At 43.3% G+C, this 14,240-nt stretch overlaps 1 protein-coding gene across 1 annotated transcript in view; it reads left to right on the top strand.

Annotated features, from left to right (window-relative positions):
- Positions 1-14,240, top strand: part of SPTB (spectrin beta, erythrocytic) — a 171,990-nt gene that overhangs the window by 134,193 nt on the left and 23,557 nt on the right. The window contains exons 27-32 of the mRNA XM_036736358.1: positions 211-455; positions 1,579-1,717; positions 2,056-2,140; positions 2,763-2,959; positions 3,730-3,779; positions 4,433-4,511. Of these exons, the coding sequence (XP_036592253.1) occupies positions 211-455; positions 1,579-1,717; positions 2,056-2,140; positions 2,763-2,959; positions 3,730-3,779; positions 4,433-4,511 (795 nt within the window). The remainder of the gene's footprint in view (positions 1-210; positions 456-1,578; positions 1,718-2,055; positions 2,141-2,762; positions 2,960-3,729; positions 3,780-4,432; positions 4,512-14,240) is intronic.

Below are 14,240 nucleotides of genomic sequence, written 5' to 3'. Positions count from 1 at the left end.
TGGGCAAGTCACTTAACCCCAGTTGCCCTGCCAAAAAAAACCAAAAAACAAACAAACAAACAAAAATAGCTTGAATAATACCTGTAGTACCTACCTCATGGGGTTGTTGTGAGGTTGGAATGAGATTGTGTATATAAAGTATTTTGTAAACTGTAAAGCACTGTAGGCATGTAATTTATCATCTTATGATGATGATGACAATGACTCCAGGTGCAGCAGTTCCAGGATGTGGCCACACGCCTGCAGACAGCATATGCTGGGGAGAAGGCTGATGAGATCCAGAGCAAAGAGCAGGAGGTGTCCGCCGCATGGCAAGCACTGTTAGATGCCTGTGCAGGTCGCCGGGCCCAGCTGGTGGACACAGCAGACAAGTTCCGCTTCTTCAGCATGGTCCGGGACCTCCTCTCTTGGATGGAAAGCATCATCCGGCAGATAGAAACCCAGGAGAAGCCCAGGTATGGCAGCAAAGGCAGGAATGTGTCTTCTCCTTCTGTGGCTACTTTCCCCCACAAGATGGGGCTCACAGACTTAGAAACAGACTCTAAAGGTTGTTCTTTGGAGGAAGGAAAAAGGGTGGAGCAGGTGGCCTTTTGGGGCCAGAGCCAGAGTGACTCAGTGTTGCTGTGGTGACGCAGGACCTTTGGGGTTCAGTGAGGGAGCAGAGATGCTTGATCAGTATGGGGCCTGGAAAAGCCAAGGTCCTGCTCAGGCTTGGACTGAGGCTGAAGGTGACTTTTTTCACTTCCATTTATGTGCTGGACACTTGTGCCAGCTTGTATAAGGCATTATTGGCAAGAATCATAGTTTCAGATTTCTGGGAGTGCTAAGCTCACTTAGCAGTAAAAGACCTTGGGCAACCCATGGTTGGACCATACATAAGCCCAGGCGGTCCCCACTATCTATTCTCCAACACTGTATCATTGGTGAAAACATCTCTCCCCTTTCCCCATGCTGAGAGAGAAGAATTGTATTCTTTCTGCTTAGGAGGAAAGAAACCACAGCTGGGAATCCCAGTGGAAGAGCTGGTGTTATATAGTTCTCAACATCTTGGATTCTAATTTATTTAAAGCCACCCATTTATTTAGTACCTGCAGTGTACAAGTTCTGTGCCTGCTGTTGTGTCTCATGACCCACCATGTTCCTGATGGCTAGTTTTGATTTTGGGGTCCTAGCACCCCACACAGGGAGCCAGTCAGGCTTTTTTCTGCCCAAGGCCCTGGCCCTGGGAATCCCCAAGCCTTCCTCAGTCCTTCAGATTCCCTGTCTACAGTTGGCCTCATAGAGGACTCTTAGGAGGGTTAATCATTGGACTGTTTCAGAGGTTAGTGTGGTCTGAACCATTAGTCACTCAGTGGGTGACCTGGAAGCCAAGGACATTGTAGTTTGGGAATTTATAAGTAGCATTTCTGAAGAACTAGGACCTAACAATGTGTGTGCAGCTTTAAGGCCTTTTCCTTCTTCAGGAGCCTGAGAATTACCCAGGGAGGAGATTTCCCTTTTGGTGTTAGCCAAAACCCTTTTGGCTGAATTCCCTCGGCCATCATTCTTCTACCCCTCTTAACCTGCCTCTCTTATCAGGGATGTATCCTCCGTGGAACTGCTTATGAAGTACCACCAAGGCATCAAGGCAGAAATTGAAACCCGGAGCAAAAATTTCAGTACATGCCTTGAGCTAGGAGAATCATTGCTCCAGCGGCAGCACCAGGCTTCTGAAGAGGTAAGAAAGGAAAGGGTCTAGAATAAGGGCCAGGTACTGGCTCCTCCAGAGAGAGAAACTGAGGACCAGCTGGGTTCAGGTATCATACTCTTTTCCAGTAATGTCTTCAATAATTCATCTATCTGCCCATCCATTCATTCATTCTATAAATATTTCTTAAGTACCTACTATATGTTAGGCTCTGTATAGGATACAGTTGTTCAAGGCATAGTCTCTATCCTTGGAGAGCATAAAATAGGGAGAGAAAATATGTACACGTAGAGCTTATAAACAGCTGAAATGTGGGGTAAGGTCTGAGCTCCAGACAAGAACCAAAAATCTCTTTACCACCATTGCAGATCAAGGAGAAGCTGAATCAAGTGATGTCAAGAAGGCAGGAGATGATGGAGAAATGGGACAACCGCTCAGAGCGGCTGCGTCTATGTGAGTGCAGCCTTGGGGCCAATGAACTTGGCTAGGCTGGGGGCTTCTTGTGGATGAAGGGAAGGGGGAGGAGCATAAAGCTCCTCAGTTATATGATCAGCTCAGTCTAGAGAAGAACTATCCACAGCCCATCTATTCCCTACCCTCACCCCCACTTCAGACAGGGGTTCTTAACCAAGAAGGTCCAGCCTCTGGTTTGTACATGAGCTTTCTCCCTTTTGTTAACATAAAATTAATCAAGGATCTTAAGGCTGAATGGGAAGAAGATTTTCAAGATCTTGGCCCTAGCATTGTGGGACTTGGAGAATAAAAATGGTAGATGGTTACATGGACGTTAGTGAGAAGACTGGTATACCAGGTGGCTGCTGAAATCTGCACTATGGAGCAAGTCAAGTCAACAAGCCTTTATTAAGCACTTACTAAGTGTCAGGCAGAGTTGAGGAGGACTTAAAGAAAGGCAAAAGAATAATTCCTGCCCTCAAGGAGCTGACATTCCTAAACTTCCCCTCCCACAAACTATAGTCTCTCTGCTGAGCTGCCTAGGAGTCCTGTGGCCAAGGGGCAGAGCTAACCTGTTGAGGTCTTCTGTGTGTGTGGGTCTGTGACTTGTTCTTTGTGACAGTGCTGGAAGTATGTCAGTTCTCTCGGGATGCTTCTGTGGCCGAAGCATGGCTGATTGCCCAGGAGCCTTACTTGGCCAGCAGGGACTTTGGACATACGGTGGACAGCGTGGAGAAACTTATCAAAAGACATGAAGCCTTTGAGAAGTCCACAGCTACCTGGGCTGAGCGATTTGCTGCCCTGGAGAAACCTACCACGGTGAGCTATGGGGCATCTGAGTGTTGGGGCCAAGATGGGAAAAGCTAGAGTGAAGGAGACAGCCAGTGAGTTCTGAAATTGCTAGGAAGGCAAAGGGTGGGGTGAGGGAGAGGCTGCAGAGGGAGTCCAGTTGAGCTACTTATTAAGAGCGGAGCTCTGTAAATGAGGAGAGTGATGGAGAGGACGCTAAAAAAAATAGAAGATGCTGTTCTCTATCATCAGGTTGTTTACAATTCTACAGAAACAAGACACACGAGTGAAAAAGACCTAAGAATGTTTCACTAAATAATTCATTGTTAAGCTTGATAATCATGTGGCAGCATGATAATATTTTCAAAGGCTTGTTAACAAATGCAAGAGAATAAGGTAGGGAGCTTATGTGTAAGTGAAATGACTGCTGGATTTACTCAGGAGACCTAAGTTCAAACCCCGGATCTACGATTTACCATCTTTGTGATCCTGGGCAAGTCATTTAGCTCTGTCTTATTTTCCCCATTTGTAAATTGTGGAGGTTAGACTAGATGGCTTCTAAGGTCCCTTCCAGCTCTGTTATCTTGTGATGTTCAAGCAGGAAAGTGGTTTGGTAACTATGGCGTCAATAGATTTAGAGCCCCTGGAATCGAGTGGCTGCAGTGTGATTCAGCTGGGTGAGAGGAGGTATAGTTGAGGAAAGGCTCCTCTTGGGGCACAGCTCACTGATAGCACTCTCTCCCTGTCCTCACATTCATTCTGTCTTTCCTGACCCAATGAATGGCCTTTTCTTTCTCTAGCTTGAGCTGAAAGAATGCCAGACTCCAGAGAGACCCACGGAGGACAGTGGGTAAGTACCACGAGAACAGAGCTTGGTTGAGTCTCCAGACAAGTAAGTTTTAAATACTGAGAGAGGCAGGGAACTATTGCTGGAGAACTCAGTAGAAAAGAGGAAATGGGGAGAGCAATTTTCCCTCTGGAGTAGCATCCTTAGAACCTTATGAGGCTATGACAAATTTGCATCTTGATCTTCAGTTTGTGGGTATTTATATTGAAAAAGACACCCCTAAGAAGCCCTAGGTTTGGGAGCTTTGTAAATTATTAATGGAAGGCAAAGGGAGAGCTCTCCTGAATCATGTGGGACCTAAAACTGGAAAGGTAAATCCAGAATAAATAGAATTAAGCTTTATCGTTCTGGATCACTGCCACTGGGACAAAGCTCGCTCCTCATTCTTCCAGGAGCCATGTATAATGTTCACACAGCTGCTTTACACTGGAGACTCTTCCATTTTTCAAAAGATTATTTTTGGGGGGGAAATATTTGCCTAAATTTTACAGGATAAGCTTGCTGCTGTTTTCTAGGCATTCGTACACAGTGAAGCCTGGTTATAGATTACCCAGCCCATGTTAAGCTGTGTGCTCTGTGTAAGAAGTCAGTCTCCATTTGGTAGGTGCTGCCTTACGAAACTACTTGTTTTTAAACTGATCTTCCGTATTCCTCAGGGCTCAGGAGGAGGAAGGTGAGACAGCTGGGGAGCCTCCTCCGGGTCGCCATCTGGTACCTACTGAAAGAACATCACCGGTCAGTTTCTTCTCACATTTGTCTAGTTCCTGGGAATCTCTGCCGCAAGACCCTATACGCCCATCCTAGAGCTCAGTCCAAATCAATCAGCAAGAATGCTGAGAATGGTGCACCTATCACTGCCCTGGCCCTTCCGTCTTCCCCCTCCCCCTTCCAGAGGTTCCTGTTTCAGTTCAGTCTTCCTCATTTTATTGTGTTTACTTAATTCTCTAGTATAATTGCCTTCCTCCTCAATTCTGTGTAAATGAAATGCTGGGAGGAGATTATGTGCCTATCCATCGAGATGCCTTCCTTTTTAGTTTTGTTTTATTTAGTTTAATAAATGTTAATGGATAAACATATCCACGTTCACATCAGAGGGAAGACCAAATAATTCATGCTGAGATGTTCTGTTTATAAACCTTCTCTTTTCCTTCCAATTCACCCCTTCCTTGTCCTTAAAACAGGAGTGCTTTTCTCCCTAGATTTAGGACCTTCTGAGTTCTGAAAGTAAAGTCATTCTTTTCTGACCCTGAGAGGGGAAGTGCACGGTACTTATTCCTTTCCCACCCCCACCCATCCCCCATCCTCACGAATTTCTTTTTTTTTTTTTAATGAAAACTGTTACTGCCTTTCTCAATTCCCATTCATCCCACCATTATGCACCATATTCACTATCTTGCACATATGGAGCTCCTGGAGGCTGGGAAGGGGGTAAAGTAGAAGAGTGGGAGGAAAAAACCTTAGAGTATTGGAGATGGAGGGGGTGAGTGCTAAGCCTTCTGTTGTATACAAGGTTATATAATAGATATAGCAGAGGAGACAGCAGAAGAGGCTCAGGGATTCCCATAGTCAACCAAGGTCCCAGGATTTCATTCAGGGGCTCTCTAGAGGTGTTGTCAGAGGTTATGGTTAAGACAAAACCCAGAAGAAAAGGAAGGAGGGGGCCATGGTGGCAAGGTAAGCAGCAGATCCCAATGGGGTTTCTGTTGGGGGCAAGTGAAGCTATAATGGCATTTTTGTGGGGGAACAATTATTTGGTGATGAAGTCAAATGAACACAGGCCTATGAAAGTGAACAAGAAGAAAGCAAGAAGATGTCTTGTGCACCACCAAGCTATGCTCAGCACCCCTACCTGCATGGCACTACTTCCCCCTCCATGCCCAAGTCACCCTGCCAAGTGCATGCTTCTGTGGATCTCCTGGGTGGAAATGAAGTGATGTGTGGCCCTCACTCACCCCACCCTATCTTGGTTTCTGGATGCTAGAGAAATTTGGGGACAGGGTCAAGAGATTAACTCAGGATGAAAGCTGGTTTTCTGTGAGATACTGCTGTATCATATCTCACGCCAAAACCAGATTTGTGCCCTCTCCCTCTCAACACCTGAGCGGGATAGTGATAAGAACAGTGTCTTAGGAGTCAGGAGACATGAGTTCTAATCCCAATTTAGTCACTAGTTTTCTGTGTGACTTTAGGTAAGTCATTTTAATGTCCTTAATATCTTCATTTGAGAAATGAGGAAGTTGGCTTGGATGATCTCTAAAGGTCCTTTCCAGGCCCTTCTGAGTACCATTTTTAGATTAAGCCTGCACATTCATGTCTTCACACTCTAAAAACACTCATGTACAGTGTGTATCTCTGCTACCTCACACCTCAGTGATATTCAGAAACCTGCTCTGGCTCCCATGTGCTCAGCAGAAGGGCAGTAGCAGGGGTCCAGCAGTGAAGGATGCAGAGTCCAACTCAGAAGCTCCCAAGAAAGTTCCTTTTGCATGCGGTGGTCCTTCTTCCTGGCCTTTGGTGAAATGTATCCCAAACTCCCACTAACCAGCAAACAGCCACGGCAACAGGAGCAGAGATGAACGATCCCAAGCCCAGCACTTGCCAAAAAAAAAAATGTGTTTTGTGGTCTGACTTCCCAAAATAGCCCTGCCTCTACCTCTTCTGGAAACACAGGAATTGAGGCTCTGTGGCCAGTGCTGTCCTCCACAGACTCACTGCTTTCCTGCCCCATGGCTGTTCTTCCTAGTATAAATCGCTATTTGTCTGTGTGGAATTGTGTACAGTGTCTGTGTGCATTATTGTGTCCAAACAAATATCCATTTAATTACTCCTTGTGTCTGTGTATGTATATGCATTTGATTTGTATATGCAATAGAGCCCTGCCCCTCCTATGCCAATCCCCTTTTGTCCAAGCTCCTGGATTATCCTGTGTGGGGAATGGGGAGAAGGGGAAACATGGGCCAAATACTTAGGAAGAAAGGTGAGTATGATTCCATATGTGAGGCCACTTCTATAAAGCCAGCAGCACTTTATCCGAATATGGAAACCTGCACGTGGCCAGAACCAAAAAAGAAATCAAGGCAGCAAGTCAAATGAATATGAGGCAATGGCCCCAATAGAAATGGATGGTCTGTTGCTTCATCTTCCCATTATTTCTTACCTTTTGTTTTCATGGGGATCTGATTTTTAGAGGGGGAAGGGGACTTAAGGAAAACAGAAAGGAGGGTTGGGAATTGTTTTGGCCAAAGAAGAATTTTGAAAATTATTTTCTGCCTGTTAACCCCACTGGAAACACCTCCCTCTTCTATTAGACACAAAATGCTGGGGAACTGGTAGTTGCACTCTTGCCCGCATGTATGCTCTGTTGCTGCTGGTGGCCATGTAGAGTAGACATGCGCTTAGTCTCCGTCTGACATTGTTTCACGTGAAAATAGTCGTTCGTGTATGACAAACTTCCCTGCCTTCTCTCCCTGTTACATGAGAAGGGAGTGGGATGGACCAGAATGCAATCCAGCAAACACATCACTACTAATATCCAGGTGCCAAGAGAGCTATACCAGAGATGCATCAGACTTCTATTCCTTATTCCACATACACGTTACCTTTCATACATCTATGTATAAACATATGTTCCCTCCCAAAGATTAGTCTATATTGGATTCACTAAGATTTTTCAATCCAGTTTGCCTTCTTTCCAAGAATACTGTCACTTAATTTACCCCTTCCCCCTCCAGTTTTTCCAGTATGTTCAGTGTAGTTAGTTAATTCTAGCATTCAGGAGTTCTTAGTTGTTCTTTGTGTCAAAGGCTCCTTTGCCAGACTGGTGAAGCCATGGACCCCTTCTCAGAAGAGTGTTTGTAAATGAATAAAATACAGAAGATTACAAAAGAAACCAATTATTTTGAAATAGTTTTTCAGATATTTTTAAAAGTTAATGGACCCCAGATTACAAACCCCTACTGTAAATGCTTTCACCATTATATTACAAAAGCAAATTTGTGGTGATTTTTAATTATTGCATAAGGGACATAAATCATCTTTGGAGACCCTCTTTATCTCCTTGACCTTCATGGCTGGACATGAGAGCACTTTGCTTAAACTATTCTTTCAACCTCTATGACACTTGGCAAGCAATGTCATTACTTCCCACCCCTTAAACACCAGTCTCTCTGAGAATCAGTAGCTGTTTCGCCAAGGACTAGATCACAAGAACTTGATTGATTTTTCTCTATCTCATCATTCATCATGAAGGACTATAAACCAATCCCCTGGCTCAGGGAATGATTTCCTAAAATTTTCCAGAACAGAAGAAAAGGTCATCTGAGCCCTGCCCCATCTCTGGGCCTTGTCTAGAGCCTCCTGCAAGGGCAATTTATCCTGGAGAGCGTGGCAGCACATTGAATTGTATGCTCTTTAGACACTAGCACTCTCCTTGGGAATGTCCCCTTTCCATCCCATCTCACTCCACTTCACCTTTCCTCTGCTTCATGAGACTCACAGGAACAGTGCCTGGTACCCAGGGCATGGTGCAGGTGATAGGTGAGTATATGGGGGTAGCAGAAAGATGCATACATGCAGAAGGCAAAACTTGGGGTAAGCACATGGGGAGAGGATAAAGAAGAGGTCATGTGGTCCAGTGAAAAGAACATCATATGAGGAATCAGGGACCTGGGTTCTAGCTTTACCACTAACTAGCTGTGTGGACTTCGGTAAGTTAATTAATTTCCTTTGTTTCTTTCTCTCTAAATGACTATGCCATCTATAAAATAATAACTTCCTCCTTACCTTACAGAGATGTTGGAAGGTTAGAGAATGTGTGAAAATATCGTATAAATGGAAATATGTTGAAAAAAGAGACTGAAGAAGACCTACTTTTTATAGTCTATCTCTTAGTAGCTAGATTGTTGAGAAGTGTATCTAGCCAATGCTGGGAAGAGAAGAGATAATTATCGTGGAAAGAGACCTCTATTGAGAGTCAGGAGATCTGGGTTCTAGTCTTGGCTTTACCCTTTGTTAACTATAGGACCCTGAACAAGTAGATTTACTTCTAGGTCTCCGTTTTCTCATCCACAAAACTAAGGACTCTATCTAGGTGAATTCTAGGGCTCCTTCAAGCCATAACACTCATGGGTTCCTGTGGTTAAGGATGGATCTAGAATTCTTTCCATTGAGTATGAATGCTACAGTAGGTATGCAATCTAACCTTTTTAGTGAGATTCCTAACCTCCCAGCCCCAGGATTGTACTTTCCTAAGGTGTCCAACATTTAAGAGACCTGAATCTCCCCTGTCTCTGCCTTTCCCTTGCTGAAATAAGCTCCAAGCTCCAAGCAAGTGTATGCCTCAGTTTTCCTGCCTTTGCTATAAAACAAGTAATGTCTGCACTAATCTGGCCCACGAGGCTGTTAATTAACATTTATGTAAAGGAGTTCCTGTTCCTGTTTTTTGTGAGCAGTAATAAATGCCCATTTTTGCTAAGGGCAGCATAGCTACTGGAAGGAGTGGTGGGCATGGAATCACAGAATGTGAGAATCAGAAGGGAACTCAGTAGTTACTTTTTTCAACACACAAAGGAATCCCACTATAACACAGCCAACAAGTGGTTGTCCAATTTCTGCTTGAAGTCCTCTAAAGAAGAGGAGCCGACCACCTCACACAGAAGCCCATTCTTCTTTTGGAAAACTAATTACTAGAAACTTTTTGTTCCCCTGACATTGAACCTAAATTTAATTCTTTTCACCTTCCATCCATTGGTTCTGGTTTTGTTCTTTGGAGCCAAAGGGAGCAAGTCTAGTCTATCCTGTATGTGAATCCAGAAGACCTGGTTTCAGCTCACACCTCTAATGTGTGGACATCTATGGGCAAGCCACTTAAGCGCTCAGAGGGTGAGGACACTTGTAGTCCCTGCCTCGGATGAATGTTATGAATAAGAGGCATTTTGCAAACTTTTAAAATGTTAAATGGATATAAGCTATTATTATTAAGATGCAAAGCCTGGAATCTATTTTCCTTCTCTACTTTTTAAAACCCACAGTTTAGCAGTAATAAAAGGCCTGTAAAACACAGGTCCTGTCCGTTTGGGTGGAAGAGAGAGGAAAAGTACAGAAGGAAAGCCACTCCCTGCAGTCTGACAGATAGAAATCATTTCTAGCCACAAGTAATCCTTGCTTTGTGAAGACCCTTTAATCCAGGGGCAACACACTGAAGCCTCAGATCTCTCTCTTAATCTCTATCCCTTCACCTTGAAATACTGGCCCTGATATTTTAGGCTCAGGGTAAGGGGAAATTTCCTAAAATTAAGAGCTATTCCAAAGTTGGATTAGGCTGTCTCAGGAGGAAGTCCTGTGGGTTTCCCTTTAACTAGAGATCTTCAAGCAAAGACTAGCTGCTTTAGAGGGAGTATTGTAGTGAGACTCTTTTTTGGTTGGTTATGAGTTAGATTTGGTGGGTACTGAGGTCCCTTTCATATCTGGAATTCAGTACTTCTTTGGGTTTAACTTGGGGATACTGGGTTCCTTGTCTTCATTCCACTCTCTGTCACAGACTGATCTTGGATGAATGATTTAGGTGGCCTCTTCTCTTGGATGTGGTTTCATTGAAGCAACCAGCCATTCTTAAAATATAAGCAACAGCATACTCAGGTTCTAAGAGTGGGGTGAATTTGGAGCAAGGATGGTAGGCCCTGCTTCCAAGATTTCTTCAAGCAGTATCTTCAGCAGGCTTCAGTGGTTTTCCTCTTCTTGTCAGCACTCTTGTAGTTGGCTGGGAGCTTTTAACAAACCACTAGAACAGTATGCATTGACAGCCTTAGATTTAAAAAGAAACCATTGTTTCTTTTTTGCCTGGACAAGCTTTTACTCCTCTTCCCCTGGCATCACCACCTCCGCCCCATTCCATGACACAGAGATGACATGAAAATCATTTGTTCATTAGACGCAGGTATGGCAAGTAAACAATAATTTCCTCTCAAACATGGGATGGACTCTCCTGTCTCTGACCACTGGAATGATTAAGTTAATGTACATAATGGTCCATCTGTCTACAGTTCTAGGGTGGAGCCTCATTGCTACATTCTTCCAAAATGAAAACTCTTGGACTCTTTCCTGAATCTGTTCGCTGCTCTTCCCTCCTTATTTTAACTCAGTGGAAGGCACCTGGCAAGGTAGTTCCCGTGTCCCTCTAGATCTCCAGATTGTCCTCAGGTCTTTTTTCAAAGTTTCTTTTCTGTATATATGTATTGGCAGAGTAGGTGACAGTAAGACACACGTATGAAAACCTCAAAAGTGGGATGTGAAGATGGAAGTGATCATAATACAGCATCCTAGCTGGGACTGGGACTTTTTTCTCTAAAATCTCTATCTTTCTCATGCTAATTGTTATGGTTGGCGGCAGGGCAGGTTATCTTATTTATTGACCATGAGATCCTTGAAGTCAGGGCTTGTTTTTGTCAGTAAAGTACAGTACCTATCACTGAATAAAATCTAGAACCCATGAGTACCAAATAATAATGCTAATGATGACAATGAAGGCAAGCTCATAGAAGATCAATTATTCTCCTAAGTGCTAATCCTCTCATCACCCACCATGTGGAAAATATTAATTTCTTGGGGTTTTTTTATCCCTAATCTAAAGAGAATCTGGCCCTTTCTCAATCTCTTTTCATCTCAATTATAATCTTGGTGTAGGCTTTAATTTTCTGTTTTAACAACTTCCTTCTCACTCTCTATTTCTGATATTTGACAGAGCTGACCCATACAGTTTAGCTGCAGGGTTACCAAAATGATCTTTGTCTTTCCACTTTGGTCCCCTAACACTCTTACCTTTAGACTGTAATGCCAGGGTCTTTCTTCACTGTCTTGTACCTTAGCTTTTAAATAATCTTTATTTCCCTATTCATTTCAGCTCCTCCCTGTGATTGATGGCCTGATTTTATCTTTTGCTGCTTTCAATTTCACCTTCTATGCTGTCTTCTCCAAACTAAAGTATACCTTTTTCCTACTCTGAGTGAAACATTCTACCTACCATCTCTACCAATCACAAACCGTGATAGGAATCCCTGTCCTAGTGGACAGAAATTGAGCTGAAGTGCATGTTAAACTAGAAGTTAGAAACTCTCAGCTGCAAGATATAACCTGCCTTTTTCAGGGATCTGAACTACCTACCCCAGGGCTATTCAGTTGTCTAGTTACATACCTAGGAGTGCTTCTAGTTACATACCTAGGAGTGCTTCTTTATCTAGCACCTTGCCCCTCTTACAATGCAGTTATCATACCTGTCACCTATATTGTTTAGCCATGTAGATTACATAAGCATCCCATTTAAATTTTGAGCCTCTTGGGAAGGAACTTTGCTTTCCTTTGGTGCCTCTTACTACACTTTCATTTATACAGAAATAGTTTACTCTTTCTTACATCTGAGACAGATGTAACCTTCATGAATGCCAACTATGAATTATAATGATTGCCATCAAAAACACTCTTGCACTCCCAAACACACATGGTGTGGAATCAGTCCTACCTGGGCAGGACACACCTGCCCAGAGCCCCTCTCATCCTAGGCCCCCATCCCATTTCCTGCACTGTACTTAAACGATTATAACCTGACAAGGATGGGATTCTAATTCAAGCTTTGTCCATTGACTAACCCTGTGACCTTGAGTAAATGACTAAAGCAAGCTGCTTTAGTGATCATCTGTAAAAGAAGAGCTGAATTAGATGATAAACCACCAACTTTAGAGCAGGAATAGACATTTTCTAATGTTTATTCTTGTTCTAAAAGTTGGTGGTTCTATGATGCCTTCTAGGTTTTTTCCTTTTCCTGTTTTGCTACTTTCAGTTTCACCTTCTATCATTCCCCTTCTCAGCCCCGTTACTGTCAGTACCTGAGCTGTGTCTCATTGCTGGGAGAAAAGCCAAACTCCTAGACTTTTCAGGTCTAGATTCTCTGAGAGTCATCCCAAATTTGTAACTAATTCCAGGCACTTAAGCACTGATGAACAGATGTATGCAATACTGTTATTTTATAAGATCCCTATGTCCTGGGGGAATATATGACCTGTCTTTTCCTACATGCACCATGGCTTCCCACTCTCTTCTACTTTTTTCCTCATCACTGTGAAGGAGGAATACTGTACTTCCCCTGCAGCAAAGTCTCCTGGAATAGGGCATCATAAAACTGGCAAGCTTATAGGTATTCTTAGTACAGTGAAAAGAATGCTCGATTTGAAGTTAAAGGACCTGGTTTTAAATATTGACTCTGTTTTGACCTTGGGCAAGCCATCCAACTACTCTAAACCTTGGTGTTTTCATCTGCAAAATAAGGAGGTTGGACTACATTATCATTAAATTCCCTTCCTACGTTAAACTATAACCCTGTCTCCCTCAGCTTAATTCCAACTGTGATCCCTACAGATTTCTGCTGGGTGGCCTCAGGACCTTCCCTGCTAACTCACCTCTCCGGATTGCTTCCCCACTGCCAGCCTCACTCTCCTGTCAGCCCTTAGGCACATCTTAAATCCATATTCTGCTGCTGCTTCTTCTTTGGGAAACTTGGACTCTTCCCTAGCCATGGGAATTTGTCGTGTCATCTCTGTTGCTTTTTGCACTCCAGTCACAAGAGAGAAAAGGCATGGTTTTATGGGAAAATTGCTGTATCTAGAGTAAGAAGGCCTAGGTTCAAAACTCATCACTAATGTTTATTAGTTGTGTGACAGCTATTAACTTGATCTTTCTAAGCCTGGTTGATCATTCATATGGGATAATTCAAAATGGGATAATACACTTGTACTTCCTAACTCACAGATGTGAAGAAAAATTTTAAATATGGAATATTATCTCTTTTTGTTATTCAGTCATTTCAGCTGTGTCTATCTTTTTGTGACCCCATTTGAGGTTTTCTTGGCAAAGATACTGGAATGGTTTGCCATTTTCTTCTCCAGCACATTTTATAGATGAAGAAACTGAGCAAACAGGATTAAGTGATTTGCCCAGGGTCACCCAGCTAGTAAGTGTCTGAAGTTGGATTTGAACTCAGGTCTTCCTGACTCCAAGACCAGCAGTCTATCCTCAGTGCCACCCAATTGCCATTCTCTCTTATGTATTCTCTATTGATATAATGTATCTCAATCAAGAAATGGATGTTTCTTGGTTTAGTTTAGCCCTCCAGGCTAACATTTTGCTTCAGGTCCCTTTCTTTACATTGTCGGTTCAGCTACGGTGTAGGTTTTCTGTTTGCCTGTTTCTGGATCTTTTTACTTTCCAGGAAATCTTTACCAAAATCTCAGTATTAAATTTACAAGATCATCAGGTAAATAACTTCTGCTTCCCCTGTGAGTCTCTCACATGGCAAAGGGTTTGTTGCTCTCTAGACCATGAGGAAAATGCCCAGGTGCCCTCTGAAGTAGTTCAACCTTGCTGCCCTTTCCCTTGAGTCATATAGTTAGGTATACCATGTAGCAAAACAGTTACTCC

Source organism: Trichosurus vulpecula, chromosome 8 (assembly GCF_011100635.1).
Source record: "Trichosurus vulpecula isolate mTriVul1 chromosome 8, mTriVul1.pri, whole genome shotgun sequence".
Lineage (NCBI taxonomy): Eukaryota > Metazoa > Chordata > Mammalia > Diprotodontia > Phalangeridae > Trichosurus > Trichosurus vulpecula.
This window is presented reverse-complemented; position numbering and strand designations above follow the sequence as displayed.